This window comes from Notothenia coriiceps, unplaced genomic scaffold, assembly GCF_000735185.1.
Source record: "Notothenia coriiceps isolate Sejong01 unplaced genomic scaffold, NC01 NC01_scaffold00001470, whole genome shotgun sequence".
NCBI lineage: Eukaryota > Metazoa > Chordata > Actinopteri > Perciformes > Nototheniidae > Notothenia > Notothenia coriiceps.
The window spans coordinates 40200-56995 of record NW_011334171.1 but is presented as its reverse complement, the minus strand read 5'-3'; the positions used below and the strand labels follow the sequence as shown (position 1 = coordinate 56995).

The 16796-nt window shown below is 39.1% G+C and overlaps 1 protein-coding gene across 1 annotated transcript; it reads left to right on the top strand.

Moving 5' to 3' along the window:
* The first annotated feature begins 348 nt into the window (after positions 1–348).
* Positions 349–16123, top strand: LOC104962161 (transmembrane protein 131-like). The gene is made up of 7 exons (XM_010790564.1): positions 349–559; positions 1295–1359; positions 4841–4884; positions 10851–10922; positions 14497–14620; positions 14741–14857; positions 16007–16123. Exons 1-7 carry the CDS (start codon positions 436–438, stop codon positions 16121–16123), a joined length of 663 nt encoding a protein of 220 aa, XP_010788866.1. The 5' UTR covers positions 349–435.
* The last annotated feature ends 673 nt before the right edge of the window (positions 16124–16796 follow it).

The window sequence follows — 16796 nt, the reverse complement described above, 5'->3', positions numbered from 1 at the left end:
GAGAAGCAAATACACAAGTTCATTATACGTATCAAAATGTACTCATTTAATTGTGTTAAAGTGCACCTGCAAGTGTGAAAAGTGCATTATTCGCATATGAAACATGCTTTAGAAGTATGAAGTAGCACAAACAAATACTAAGAACCTCATATTTGTGGCTATTTAGTAACCCTTCATCACTCCGTGTTTGTGCACATGTATATCTTTGCATTTTCTTCACATTTCTTTCGTTTTACCTTCAGCAACAGACACGTAAACAGTCTTGTTGCTGGTGTCAGTGGTGTGTCTTCTCTGCTCAATGTGTGTGTGAGCAGCGGGGAGGGACAGAGGGAGGGAGCTCTGCTGCTGCTGCTGCTGCTGCTTCTGCTCTCCAGCAAGAGAAAGAAAGACCAACGCAGCGAAACACACAAGTAGGCTGCTAGCTGAGAGGGCAGCATGGCGGGGCTTCAGGACTTCAGACAAGGCAGCCACTGTCACAGGAAAACATGGATCAATATACTATTAGGAATACTACAATTACTTTTACCCTGCGTACAGCACGGAGGGGCTCAGCTGCAAGGTTTGTGCTCACCTTTATTCTCCTCTTCGGGGGTGTAACGTTCAAGCGACCGTGGCAGAAAATGAAAAAAAAAAGAAGTAAAATCGTTAATTTAGCTAGACTGACTTGTCAGTAACTAATACACTAGGTAGGGATTACAAGCTTTATTATCTACACATCTTGTAATAATAAAATGTTATAATTTTTTTTTTTTAAGTAAGCTTATTATGATTTTTATTTGATCTGGCAGAGCTAATGTTTTGTCAGCCTGCTAGTTCATGCTAGCTGCCAGTTCCCGTTGCTGTTTGGTTAAACTAAATGATAACTTGTTCAGACAGGGAAGTCACCTATTATCAGGTCTTAAACAGGGCACTTAGTGGGTAATGGTGACTCTGCAATAAAGCTACATATTGCTGAATTGTATAACCATACACGGGTAAATAGCCTTCTGTACTGCAGCAGCAGCAGAGATGTTTTCCAAGTTCGTTAGCAACCGAGCTAACCGTTCTGCTAATGATACAGCTAGCAAACAGCCTTTGTGAGCCTGCCGAGGCGAAGTCATTTCTTCACTTGTCTGTGGGGTTATCATCCACGACTGTTCAGTTGTTTTTATTTATCAGTATTTTATCACGTCGTCTGCCAGTTCGCGGTTGTACTGTTTAAACATAATGCATCCGCAGTGGTTTGCATTGTACATGTTGCCCCATTTTCAAACCTACACCTCACTGATGATTTTATTTCTTTGCTCCCACAAAGCTCTGTCCACCAGCGTGGTCGAGGTCTGGCAACCAGAGGAAGCAGACCCCTTCGTCCAACTTCAGGTACTCATCTTATTATTATTGCTGTGTGTTTGCTGTGGAAGATTATTGAGAGCATCTGTATGCAAAACACAGATCACCCCCAAAAAATGAAGCATGATGCATGAGCACGTGTGGATAGTGCACCCCTATTGTGTTTGGCTCCAATTTGCAGCTAGTTGAGTTGTACATATTCATTTGTTATGTGAGGAATTGTAATTGACACTAAACGACTATAATGCTATACTATTGTGCAAGTTTGGTAGTTATCGAACTAATATCCACTGTTTAACTATAAAATCAACCCAGAGCGGGAGGCCACCTGCCATGTGGCTCCTCCTTATTTTCTTTTGTACATAGTGTCCATTGTGGAGTTCAGTCACTAGTACACTGTGAGAGCATGTTAGCAGCGAGACAGTCTTTGTTCTACTTGGCAGTTACTTCCTTCACACTACTTAGATATTACTTCCTACCTTTGTAGTCTGTATATGATGCTTTTAGTTGAGTTTTTTTTATAGGATCTGTGTTACAATTTCCTTATGATTTTCAAATGACTGGTGTGATGATTATGTAATTAGAGCAAACAAACAAAAATAGCAGGAGTTGAGTGATAAGTGATAACCTGTCATGAGGTCACCAGCTGACTGTCATGTTACCTGAGGGGGGTGTGGCATTTACTGCTGTCTCTTGTAAACGGATGGCGTTTGGAGTTGATCATTTGGTTGCGTTGAAAATAAGCAAAAACTGATGCATTCACACCATAGATTTGACTATTTAGTAGAGTCTGTGTTTTGTTAATGATGAATGGTACACACTTTTGTTATATTTGATAATTAAATAAAAGCAGGATTGCCTTTTTAAAAAAGAAAAAAAAGAAAAAAGTTCTACCTGAGGGGGGTGTGGCATTTCCGCAGTCTTTGGTAAACAGAATGCAATAGAGTTGCTCATTTGGTTGCTTTGACAATAAGGGAAAAAATATATACATTTACACCAAAGAGTTGACTATTTAGTGAAGTTTTTGTTGAAGATGAATGTGAGGTCCTTTTGTTAAATTACACAATTATATAAATTAAATGAAAGCAGGTTAGCCTTTCAGAAAAATAATATTTTGATGTTGTTGGTATGTTTTGCAAAGTATTTGAAATTGTGCAATATGTACACTGCCGTAATTACCATAGACATGCCCAGACGAGAGATAACCCAAAAGGCGATGATTCAGAGTTGAAGACATGTCTTAGAGAGTATGTTGGATGGATTAAAGATTTAGGATGGCTTTAATAAAGGGGATAGGTAGTGTATGTCAGTGTTTTTTTCCCATTCATCTCTACATCGCAGACCAATTGGCAGATGTTGTTGACATTGTTAGGTGTCATGTTTAGATAGGCAGCAGTGAATGGACTGACTGTCTCAGTTACATAGGCCATGTGAAATAGAGCATGACATGGATGTCTTTTATCTGTTTCCCAGTGCTGCTGGTGGACAGCTGGATAAGTAGCGTAATGTATGTTGCTACAGGCACATTGAAGTCTTGAGGCAGGAAATACAGCATCATGTGCCACAGTACGTTGTAAAAATGTAGGAAGCAGAGATCATACTCAAGCAGATATTGTGTGCAAAACTAGAGCTTGTAATTGTTTCAATCTTCACCTCATACATCTTACTATTTTGTAAACGGTGACTTGTGTTTTGGATTAATATAAGGAGCATGTGTTTGTATTGAATGCATGTATAAATAGGTGCCCTCCAGTCCTAGTGATTGTTAGATTACTTAAGGTTTCAACTGCCTATTGTGTTTAGGATACAGAACATTATCACATGTTTTAAATCCCTGCATGCATTTGAATACCCCTTGTTCTGTAATGGTTCACCTGCCAACAACATGTGTTCTGTCATTGTTGTACTTAATCAGCTGAAAAATCTGTTTGGTCAGTTAAGCCATTACCTAGCCAAGCTTTAAAGGTGCTGGAGGCATTGCAGGATATGATGCAGAATAACACAAGCATACCATCAGTTGGGACTTTTCAAGCTGTAACCTGTAACTTTGGCCAAGTTAAACAACAGATTATAGCGAGAATACGTTTATTTTTTAAATCGTACTATCCATTATAGGATAAATTATCGTGTGTACTAAATGTGCTTGAGAAACTGTAATTAGATCTGTCTTATTAGGTGAATGAATGTCTGATGATACCATTTCACATTTATGAAAACAAATCCAATACCGCATAAACAATTATCTTTGATATACAGAATTACCTGCAATGGCTTAATATAACTGGCAACAATGAAGGGTCCGCTGCTATCTCCGTAGAAACAATCCATAATTTTTACTGGTTGACAAATCAGTATCATCACGAAGCCCTGATGTTGCGCCCGCTTGTTCCTATGGAAACTGTATGTTCTGCGTCTGAAGAGACCACAGCTTATCTCTGTAGGCCATGCATGGTGCACATAACCCACTGCACTGTATTTAACATGGTTTGTTTTGCTGTTAGAACTGCTTTGTTGTCATTTTAATTCAGTTATTTAGTACCGGTAATCCTTATCAGTAGAAATTGAATTGAACACCCTATGTTTATGATCATTGTTTATGGCTTTAATGCAGTAGCCTACTGAGTCTCATTTTGCAGGCTGGCTTTGTTTAGTCACGGAACTGCAGAAAAGATTACACCCTTTTTATCACACAAATCTGGGTTTTATCCAAGCCACTCCGTTGTACCAATGCCCAGTCAGTTGTAAATAAACTACAGAGTGCATTGCTGGTCAAATGTCCCTAAACTTGGTACATGCAGTATGTTGACATGCACAGTGTAATCTGTTTAGGCAATAGTTTTATGTGTACACATGGTTCTGCGTAACTTGATTTCCCCAATAATTCAAGTCTTCATGATTTGTGTGAATTTGTGTCTGGATGGATGCTCTGTACTCTGGACAAAAGCATTGTTAGTGCTACAAAGTAATGGAAAGACATTTTTTTATTTTCTCCTGTCCCTTTCAAAGCCTTCCTCCGCTCATTTTACACATATGTAGTATCGATGTACAGATAGTATAACTATTCCAATCCTACCACACAACAATTAATAGAAATGTCGTAATATGTAGAAGATACAATTACCACTCATATCAACATTATCTAGCCTGATTATCATTACAACAATTTTTTGTTAAATTAGCTGATCTTCAGAGAGGCTGTATTCATTCAGTAATCCTGTATGTAGCTACAACACCGTTTTTTTTTTTTACAGTGAACTAACATTTGACATGAACTGAAATACAGATGTAGATAGAAATGTACCAGAGGAATTGATGTTGTATTACTGGCATCAAACCCCTTGGTTATTTAAATCATAGTACCCAGAAGGCAGTTTGGCATACACACAATCTTGCCTCCCACAGAGCCTCTTGATGCGGTTCTTTCTAGGCCACAGTGTCAATGTGGAATAAATAGGTTGCAGTTTGCTGTTTTGACCATATTGACTAAAGTGTATTTTTATTTTACTTTCAGGTGGAGAAGGAACGACTAAAAGACGGTTTTCCATTGGAAGACAGGTAAGCTGGTTTTCTTCTATGGTTTTTCACACTCTTGAAATGCAGTACACTAAACACATTCATGACAGCAGCTCTCGATGACAAGGTGTAGTAGACCTTTAAACCATCTCACTTTGCTAGTTCAAACATCGGTCGGACAAAGACACAATTTCTCTCAGCTGTTTTAAAAGAATCTGCTGTATGGAGATAATGAAAGGTTTCCACCTGTTCATGAATGCCACTTGGGAATATGTAGAGACTTTCCACCAAGCCACATAATGACCAACAAACCTCGGCTCAAACCATACAGCTTACAGATTGCATCATACTGGAGTGTTTTTCTGTTTATAGTATAGAGTAGAATTATACTGTAAGACACAGAATGAAAGCAGGGCAACAGCGTGGGTTGGGTTTGTGATCAACCAAATGGAAAAACAAACCTTCCATCACCAGAGAAACATGGTTTGGTATGTATAGAGATGTGAACACATTCAACAAACTACAAATTAAAGTAAAGCTCTTTTAAAATGGTTTATTTGATACGCAGAATTAAACTGTAATTGTAGGGCGACAGGTTTTTGCATTCACACGGACAAATGATGAGGTGTGGTTTCAGTTTAATAGCACTGCCGTTTTCCTAAAAGGCTTTTAAAAGTCTCCCCCTGTATGCAGGCAGTGTTGTTTATGTTGGTGAGTGAGGGGGTGTGTGACGGAGAGAGTTTTTGGGGGCGTGTGTTACAGAGGCACAGAACCAAATTCCTGATTAATTTTAGAACTCCTTGAAAGAAAAGGCAGGGTAGGTCTGTCCTTCCCAGCTGTATTTCCTCTCCCAGAAAATGGTCTGGAAAATGCTGGAAAATGCTGGAAAAACACCAATTCAATATCAAGAAACTGATGTATTGGCATGTTTATCCTTCTTATCGATACTGAGCGAACAGTTTTATAAAGTCCTATATACTCTAGTGTGCTTGCTTCTGCCTCTTGATTATGTTTTGAGAGAAGCAATGACAGTAATGTAAAGAGCCCAGCCTGTCCTACATTTGCTCCTTGCATAGAAGTTTTTACCTGGAAAAAATACACAAAGTTTGGCTAACTTGTCTGTGCAAGTTGTTTGTATTGCCCTGCAGGACTTTAATGATACCTTTTTTATTACTGGGTTATTGCAATGCCTTTTTTATAGTGCATAATCCAGCATGATAGTATGTAGCAGGTGTGGCAACAACAAGACAACATGAGCCTCACACACATCCTGTCATAACAAGCCTGAAGGAAATAATACATTATCTTTACTTTAGCTTTGAGACTACACATTTAACAGAAAGAATGCATTTCAAACTTGGGGTGCACATCTAAAAGATGTGTTGTTTACCAGTCTTAGGATATTTAGATCTTTCCTTCTTCAATTGTGACATTTTGTATGTCTCTTTTATGAAAGTGCCACCTACCGCTGTGGTGCTGCTCTAGATTCAAATGCTTTCGGTCTTCATCTGGTTCACTGCAACTGACTGTTGCTGAACAGTGTGGGAATATTGCTATTTTTAAGTCTAGGGAGGTTAGCGGCAAAGGAGGCTCGATAGTGCTGTTTGACCCGGAGACCTCCAGTGCGTTGAGGCCTCTCGTGTCGGGGTTATCAGCCGCTTGTCAGGCCTGCCATCACTCTCCCCCAGCCTAGAGAGCAAAGAGGGCTGCAGATAGAGAGGTTAATGATATCTCTGTCTGAGTCCAGTCTGTCAAACTGTCTGAGCTGTTTCTCACTTTCACACATCTCCACTACAATAATGTCTTTTCCCCGTTAATCTGTTGCTATAGGGAATATCTTCCTGGCACATGTGTTTTTGATTTCCATGTTACTCTTATTGTTTCCTTGTTGCTTGTGAACACCAGTTGACCTAAACTCTCCCCTGGTCCTAACCTCTCCCCTGCAGCATGGCTGAGCTCACTGCTAGCACTGGCTTTATTTGAGTTGGATCCAGGGGATCAAATAGCGCCGAACATAACTTGTTATTTTTATACTGTGGCTGTGGACAGAACCCTTGGACTACAGCTCAGTGGCATGCTTGTTGAGGCTGAGATTTTCTGTGAAGCCCGCTGCTGTTGAAATCAGAGAAAACTGAGTTACTAAAACATATGAGATGGTAGATTCCCTTCTCCACCTTTTTTAAAGAAGCACGGAAATATGACACCTAACCATTTAAGAGAACACAGCACACACAGTTTTACACTTTGCTTTTTTATCTAGCTTTCGGATATAGAAAAAAAGTATTTTTACACTTGCATTAGTCAGCGTTGTATAGTGTACGTTTTCTTTTAGTGCTGCTCACGGTAATAATCTCCTTTTTTAATTTAGATAATTGGCCTATAAATGTGATGTTGGAACTGCTGACGGCTAACAACATGGCCAGATCTGTATCAACTGTCTCACACAATACCACTCTGCACAGGCAGACTCATTTTCCCTTCACATTCAACCCTTCAACTAAAATAGTTGGAAAGTTATGAATTAACAAACAATAAGAACTGGTAGACCATGAAAGGGAAGCTCATGTAATGAGTATAGAGTGCCCCTGATATCAAGTCAAACGACACTGCCAGCTCTCTGATCTGGTCTCTGTGTTGTAGAATTGAATTTCTTATCATGGGCAGCTGTGGGAAAGAAAGTGAAATATTAATTTCACAGTTGTTAAACCATGAGGAAGTCTGACAGTTCAGGGCTTAAGGGCAGGTGAATGAATGGCTATGACCAGTACAAAAGTGGGTGTGTGTGTGAATAGTAAAAGGCAGAAACATTAATGCAACCCTTTTAAAATCAATGTTGTTTAATAAAAAAAGAAAGTCCCTTAATAAATAAGGCTTATCTCTGAGATCCTATGACAGCAAATGAGCAAGACACTGAATACTCACCTGTTTCCGTGCTTAGGTCCCGCTAGCTGCTGGCCAAAACAGTGAAACATTTTTTGTTGGAATTACATCCCTTTCAAACTGGCAAATCAAATCACAGTATTTAAGTGCTTTGTGTGATCTACTTGTGTTAATCAGATTATACTTAACCCGAAGTTGACCCTAATTAACTGAGATACCCTGCAGGAGGTGTAGCTTGTGAATTCTGCAGCAGTGTGAATTGTAGTGGGTGGGTGTCCAGTGACAACATGGGGTATTTTCGAGTTAGGGGTACTTTTTGTTTCCCTTTCTGTGGCCAATATTCGACCAAGTTGCATCCCAGTTGTTCATAACCCGTCGCTGCCAATAGACATCTATCAGCGTAACATTTGTATCTGCAAAGGAAACGTCTTGGAGGTTGTTGGTATCTTTGTGTTTTTCAAGCTTCTATTCCAATTTGAGATAATTGTTCTCATTTAGTTGAGCACGAAGTAAATTGTTTATGACTGAGCCCTTTTTTTTTCTTATCTTGATGCTTGTTGCACCGAAGCACCTATTCGATTGGCTAAAGGAAGCTAAAGGGTTGCTTGGAGTGTTCAGGCTGGTCTTTTCAGTTTTTGCGACTCCCTTTTCTTTGCCTCTTTTTAAATTGACTTGAGCGTGAACTGCTATTCAGAGAGTGATCCAGCTCAAGCAGAGCTTTGGCACAGGTGGTTAGTACGTTTACTTTGTTGGCATTTCTAGCTTTGTGTCTGCAGAATGAACTGTTCTTATGAAATCTACACCCCCCCCCCTAGTTTGAATTTTGGGATTTTAAAGAATCTTACATATAAATTAAGCTTTATTCGTCCAATTGGTTTCAACAGTTTCTCAAGCTTGTTTTTGATCTTTTCTCCTAGCAGTAGACTAGATACACTATCCTGTTAATAACTAACCACATGAACCAAAACAGAAGTCTGTTCAACACTCTGACCTTTCTGTCAACGGTGTCAACTGAGATCCATCTGATACCCTACATCTTCAATTCATACTGTTAAAATATGTTTTCCTGGGCTGGCTGAAGTATTTCGTATTTTATATAATAAATACTAAAGGTTTTATGTTTAGGGATGTTTATTTTTAGTGAAATGAATAGATACCAGCACTAACAGTTTGTAAATGAAAATTAGAGAAGGAGAATACCCGCTCAGAACATTTTTTATTTATTATATAACCTTGTGTACTGTATTCTTCCATGTTATGCATGCATGTTTGTTGTCTTTGAAGTCCAAAAAGCACTGCCCTGTTTTCTCCCAATGTTCAAGCAGCTTCACAGGGTGTCCTAGTGTTTCTGCATAGTCCAATATACCGGATTCATGATAATGAGTCTTACAAATCCCACAGCTACGTACTTACAGTTATTAGCAGTTGCTTTATTGGATGTGTCCCAGCAGCGGGACAATGTGTCAGCATTTGTTTATATGCTAGAAACTGTAAAGTGCTCTGCAGGATTCATCTAATGTACTTGTTTGAGACAAAGGCACATGTGATTTTTGATGACGAACATACAGGCCATCATCAATATGTATGTTGTGTGTCAGCGTAGGGCGAGGTATAACACAGACTTATCAAGGTATATGTGTTGTGTAAAAGTGAGTTGGCCAGCTTTTTATTTCTTATGAAACACTTAATTGCTGATGTGCTCATGTGTTTTGAAATCTTGCCATCTTGCAAGACTAAGCCTGTTTGTTGTGCATTTTCGTTACGGAATGCTTGACATGGTTTGCGAAACGCATTGTTCAGAAAGTCTGATAAATTAAACGTTTACACTTTTAGTTTAATGTGTTTTTTTCTTTCTTAGTACTCCAACTCCCATATTTGGGATTTCTCATAAACAGGCTAAGGGCTTATCTTGGAGTATGGCGTTTACATTTGCAAACACATAAACGGGATCCTCCAATAACCAGATCATAAACAGGTTATTCATGTAAACACAGGCAGAGTCTTGAGCTGCAGAACTTCCACTGGCTTGCTTCAGTTGGTCATCAGCTGTGTGAGACTTCTGTCAACTGAGTCCAGTCTCACTGACACACACACACACACACACACACACACACACACACACACACACACACACACACACACACACACACACACACACACACACACACACACACACACACACACACACACACACACAACAACATATAAAATCAGCTGCCCTTTGCCTGCTTCTCAGTGTTCATTACCACAGGATTTCACACACACACAGCCACCAATAAAAACACAGCAGAGCTCCAAAGGTAGCTGCTGGAGAGAGGCTTGAGAAGAGAGCTTCCTGTTTTAACCCGACTTGTGGTTGGTTGCTTTTTTTCTTGGTTTTCTGTACATACTCTGCAAAGCAACATATTGAAGACTGTTTATGTAACGGCTACGTCGGTCTACAGCTTTTATATGACATGACTGTCTGCCATCTGAGGGTTGCATACATTCAACTCATAACTTATTAAATACAAGCCCCTTTCTCAAGCTGTATGTTTTCTGAGTGTTCACAGTGCTGTTTATAGTGCAGGGTCTACCGAGCGTTGATGTATCCTGCCCTTTTACCACGTTGGCTTATATCTTTGAACCTTTTCTGTCTTTTGGCAGATCTGCTTGTTGCCGGTTCATGGTGGTTTGCCATTTAAATGAGAACGGGCGTGTGTGTTGTCATCGTGCTACACCACTCACTACAATATTACATTTAACACATTTAGTTAAAAATCTATAACCTGTGTCCCCAGTGTTAATATATTGTTTTACCAAAGTTATCTTGGTAGTTAAATAAAATAAATTACAGCTATGTCTTTTTAAGCATTATCTAGTCTAGAGCTAAAGGTGTCACAGAAAGTCTTTATTCAAATCTAATCTATTGTGCCGGCATGATCAGTCTTTTTTGTTAGCCTGAAAAGGGAGGAAGCCTAGGGGAGGATACTTTTAACTATACATTCATAACAGTGTTCTTGTACAAAAGTGTTTAGTTAAATAATAACAACTGTATATTTTCCTCTAATACTTAACACTTTGAATGTTATGAGATTCATGTGCAGTCTTTTTGACTTGTCCTCTTCTTCCTTTCCTCCTCCCTCCAGCTCCTCTCTATATTCAGGGGAGAATGGGAGGCCCTTGCATTTCCAGCCCCCAGTGTTGGAATTTGGGACGCAGTAAGTACTGTTCAATGTGATGTCTTAACATGTATGTTGTTCAATCGGTTCTGAAAATTGTGAAACCCTTTCATCACACGCCCAATTACAAAGTGTACTTCATTTCATCATCTCAGCCTTGAGTGATGTGGAAAACGTCACTGACTCAATTTAACCTGAGAGAGCGAGATGAATGCAACAGAAAGGAAAGGCAATATTTCATAAAGCAGGGGGCCTTCAACCTTTAAGAGCAGACAGGATATCCAAGTATGGCAGTAAGCTCTGTTTCCCAGCATCCAGGAACACACTGCAGAGGTCGACCCCCGTCACAGAGGTTAGGAACGTCCCTGTTTGCCTACATACTCCCAAAACACAGAATATCAGACGTAATGCTGCAGTTGGCAGCAGTCCCCATTCTATTTTTACAGTTTCTTGTATAATACATTTGGAATGTAGGACTTTAATATCACTGGGTAAATATTTTGAGGCTACAGGGAATTTGCAGTTGATATCAAAACAGGAATATGAGATCAAAATCCCACACGTCGGTTCGTGGTTTCCTTTTTTCTGTGGGATCTGTGTTGATTATATTGTTCAGTTAAACCAGAAGTATGAAATAATTAATCCTGAAGATGTTCAAATCATTGGAAATCATGGATAAATACAAAAGAAAAATATGTACAATAATTCAGCTGATAACCAAGCAAGTAAAAAAAAAAACACTGGTGTGAAAGGTTAAAGTTCAATTGCCCAGATGAACTGCAGATGACCTGAAACACTTCAGCGGTTAGTGCATGTTCGGCTGTCTGGCCGGCTGATGATTATTGATTATATACAGATAATACCTCCTGCTGACTGCATTATGGTGTTTTTAGGTATCTCCTTTCTACCAGTGTCCAAAAATGTGTTTGGATGTTCTGCCTACTAAGCCCACTTTACCAGGTAGATGTCTGGAAAGATTCAGTTAGAAATCACTTTTTATCTCCATCTCCTCATGCTGATTGTATGGAACAACATGTGTTTCACTTCCTTAGTGAAAGTCAAACTCTCACAGACAGGAAGTGAAAGAGGCCTCAGCACAGGCTTGACAGAACACCTTAAATGGAAATGTCAACAATGCAATATTTTTTTACGTTGATGTACTCAACTGAAAACACAATACATGACTTTTATCTTGTGTTCAAAGTTACTGAAATTAAATCTTAAATGTGCACATCTGTCTTTATATAAATTAGCTGACTTGATGAGTCACATATCAGATTATTACACTCTACAATGCCTATTTAGTTTCCTGACCTTAACCACGCATAATTGTTTAAAAAGTGAAACTGTATGATTTGTACACAATTCCATTCCCAAAATGACACAACGCAGTAAAATGCTGGCTCTGTATTCCTTCCTCTGCAGAGTAGCAATAGAGAGCATACAGACCAACATTGACCCGCACTAATTACATCAGGGTTTCTCCTTAACCAAACTCCATGTGCTGCTGGGGTTGCACTGTGTCCACCTCTGTTGAAGCACAACAAACAACAACTGTTGACCCGCTCTCTGCATCGACCGAAGAGAGAACCAGAGAGTCACGGTCACAATTCTCCAGTGAGAGTAAACCATCTCGATATCATATTGCGGATATAGACACAGATATTGAGTATCATGCAACATACGTTTTTCGAAAAGTAATTATTTTTCCGATTCTACGTCATGTTAACCAAATATTTACTGCCACCGCTGTGTTACCATTCAAAATAACAGAAATCATCGAAGGAGAGAACATACAAGTATTTCATAACATTTTGTTACCAAACTACTCAGACTAAAGGAGTAACCCGTAGAATAACCAGAACATCGAGTACTTCTGGTAGTTTGTTTAAACATTCCAAATATTGTTTCCGTTGCTGTGCTGCCAAATTTGTGTTGTCACAGCAGTGTCCATGAAACATTTATAGACCACATGTTTAGCTATTCTCTCTGTTCATAGGGTTTAATTATCCAAGTATTTCAAAGTTGGGTGTGTGCCTCTTTCAGGATAATCTGGATATCAACATAAAAGGTTTCCTCCACAATGTTCTGTATGTTTTTATAATGATGTAGTTAAGGGTAGATGAAGTGAAGAATAACAATGTGTGAAGTTTCTATGTTCTGGTTGAGCCACAACACAACAGGATCATGTATTGTTACTTAATTCAATTTGTCATCATTTGTTTGCTGAATAGGCAAAATACTTTTAAAGCCTCACTAACAAATTCCATTCGCTTTAAAAGCTCATCATTAGTGTGAACACAAACAACTTTACAGTATAATTCAGAACAAGAACATAAACCGTTGCCTCGTAAAGTTAGAGGAAGCGGCACCTCTCTGGCACACTCTACTAACACCTAAAACTTCACAGTGGTAGTATTTGTTGGAGGGCTAATTTTTAAATATATTTTATAAAGGTTAATTGTTATTGTTGCTACCCTCTGTATATCTGAGGAAATTCAACTATCATAACATTAAGCCATGCATAAAGTTAGCATTATGCAAACTTTTCTCTAAGACCCAATAAACTTATTAAATAACCCACATGAAAGGGCCTCACATCCAGCCGCAGTCAGCACGGTTATTAAAACTCTTTATGAATATGACTACGCTGTGAAATGGCCTGTTATCATGTTACCCCTGGTGTGAGAACAAAGCAGTTAGAAAGCAAGGCTATAGGGCCGCCATATAGCTCACCTGGTAGAGCTGGCCTATGTATAGGGACTCAATTCCCATGCGGAGGACCCAGGTTCGAATCCGGCCTGGAACCATGTACGCATGTCATCCCCTCTGACTCCCCCTTTCAACACTGTCATCTCCAATAAAGGCTAATCTGGCCCAAAAAATCTTTGAAAAAAGAAAGCAAGGCTATAAACTGAAATGTGTTTCTTGATTCAATTCGAAACATGATTTATGTGATGATTTCTATTATTTGTTGGTTTAGGTTTCGCAAAATATTACGTAGCAGCAGAAGTGGCTAAATCCAGAGAGATTATCTTTGCGATTAAGTTACCCAAAAGCTTTCATACACTTCCTTATTGCCTTATTTGAACATGCGGTTTTACTTATTCACGGCACATAGTGGATTCAAGTTTCATCTTACCTTTCTATTAAAGATATGTGATTGTTTCAAAGTTGTGCTCGTCTACAAATAAAAGGGGCTTTTGTTCTTCTTAAATTACACTGTGAAATATTCCTGTTGGTGTTTTATCTAAACCTTGAATTTACACTCGTGTCATAAATGCTGATTTCCTAATGTAAGAACATGTCAAATGAATAGTTTGACCCTAAATGCACTACCGGTAATTGAAATTGTGAACTAAACCTAACCCTAAGAACTGACGCATTTTTAACAACAACCATAGCAACTCCAGTCTTGATCGGTTTAATAAGCGGCAGAATGATCTATTTTTGATAGAGGCTCTTTAGATGCCTCATGATTAAAATGACCCATAATAAAATGTGTATTAGCGATATGATGCCTTTAGACGATTGGTGTATACCTGCACGGGCTCCATGGGTAAAAGCTGTGTTAAGAGCCTGTTCTTTATGAAACTTGTGTGTGTCTCTACAGGCCGCTGGGGCTGCCAAGAGCTGAAACCATATATATACAAAACCCCAGCCAGGAAGTTCCTGTGACACTGCTGTCGATGTTTACATCCAGCAGGCATTTTTACATACCTTTCTTTCACAGAAGAGTAAGTGTCTACCTGTGCGCCTGAGTAGCTGCACTACACAGTATACTCCAAGTAGTATGAATAATTGTGTCTTTAAAAAAATGCCTAAAATAACTTCTAATTGTTCCCTCTCTGTCCTAGGTGATCCCACCCCGAGGGAAGGCATCTTTTAAACTAATTTTCCTCCCGTCTGAGGAGGGCAATGTAGAAAACACATTATTTATAAACACATCGGCCCATGGGCTCCTGTCATACCAGGTCAGTTCCATAAATACACTTCCAGCTGTGTATACTCGGATTGTGTTCTGTTGGGATTATGATGAAATCCTGCATCGTGACTCTTGTTTTTCCTCCGCTATGCCTATGTATAGTAAAGTGAACGTTACACAAATGTTGGATGTGTAACCGCAATGTGTTAACTGTCTATGACAGAGTCTTTAAAACAATCTTTAGTCATATCAAACTGTGTTTCCTAAAACATTATGATCCTTAATGGCATCAGACCAGACTTCTGGTTTGGGTCTGCTGCTCTGAACAATGCTGCCATCCACCATGTTTGTTTGTTCATAAACCAAGTCAGAAACTCTATTGTCCTGCTCGTAGATAATCTCACATTCAGGGCCCATAAAGTAAATATTGTTACAAGCACATCCCTGTGAAACTGGTACACTACGCAAAAAAGCTTTCACACAACCGGTGCGTTTATTCTTACAGCTTTTATCAGGACATTGTACTGTAAATGTCTTTGCTTCAGCCTCAGGTTAGCAGAAAACTAAACTTGTTTTGAAGTAGCAGTTAAGTTGTTAGCTCTAAGAAAACTGGACATCTGTGGCAAAATGTGGCCACAGTGGAACCAAAGCTAAAAATAATAATATTGAGATTTACTCTAAATGCCTGAAACGTGTATGTTGTTGTTGTTGTGTTGTGACTTTTGCCCATCTCACATTAAACTTGCACCACAGTGTTTTCTCACATGTAGCTTATAAATGACAAGCACACACGCCCAGACACGCAGGCACTCTGGCTCTCATGCAATGCCTCTGACAGTGCCACTCCCTTCACGTGACTCAAAGACATGTACATGTTTTCCTTGTTTTTTTTTAAGTTGCCAATGAGACCAGCAACCTGCCTGCCTTGCCTGTATTTTTCCATCAAGATACAAACAATTAAAATAATTTGTTCGGAAATGCTACGCCCTAACGTTATATTACATAATTACCAACCTGCTTTCTTTTTCTCTATTTATGATTAGCAAAACATCAGCTAACATGTTACAAACTGTTCTAGAAATAAAGTTCAGGCCAACTTAACGACACTACTTCTTTGTTGCTTGTTCACTAGCTAGCTTTAATATAATGCACATGGCCTGAAGATCCTTTTAATAACGTAACTCTTTCCTTTTTCCAGGTTTTTGGTGTGGGAGATCACCGGGGTTCTTTAAAGTCTGTCCAAAGAAAGGACAGTCTGCTAGTATTCCCTCACATCCAGAGCATTAAGCTGACCCAAACTCAGGTATGTATTTAGACCTTTCTGTTTGTTTGTGCAGGACATGCATGGTAATGAGTAACAGCTCATCATTGGAAACAGCTGATTTCCCTTTTCCTGCCAGCCCTGATAAACAGAACACACAGAGGCTTTGTGATGTGTGCAGTCAGAATGCAGGATGTTCCAAAACAATGGCTTTTCTCATGCTTATAAATATATTTGCTTGCAGAATATAACTAGAAACGTATCGTTTAAAATATAATATACAATAAATGATCTGTGCACAAGTTTCAAAGCCATACAGAAACACCAAAAACGCATGACAAGTTAGTGCACGGTTTCAGAAGCACTTTAAATGTGTGAGACGCTATCTGAAAGGAGATTTCGCCTCCACAACAGGAAGTGGGGTGGCAGTTGCAAAATGTTAACTTGGCCAAGTGCAGAGAGACTTAAGCTCCTATAATCGCTAGCAATGCTGCTTGTGATGAATTCAGACTGTTTCCTCTCTGCTGGCTCTTCATTATTTCATTTCATGTTCATTTAATTGTTTATTTGAATCGGGACAGTGCACATTGATGAACACTTTAAAACTAAATAATGCTTACAAGTGTAAATGAGCCGGATTTTAGCTTTGAGCTCATTTCCATCCGTAGTCCCGTCACATACAACATATGAGAACATGACATTTATATACATAGCAAAAATAAATACT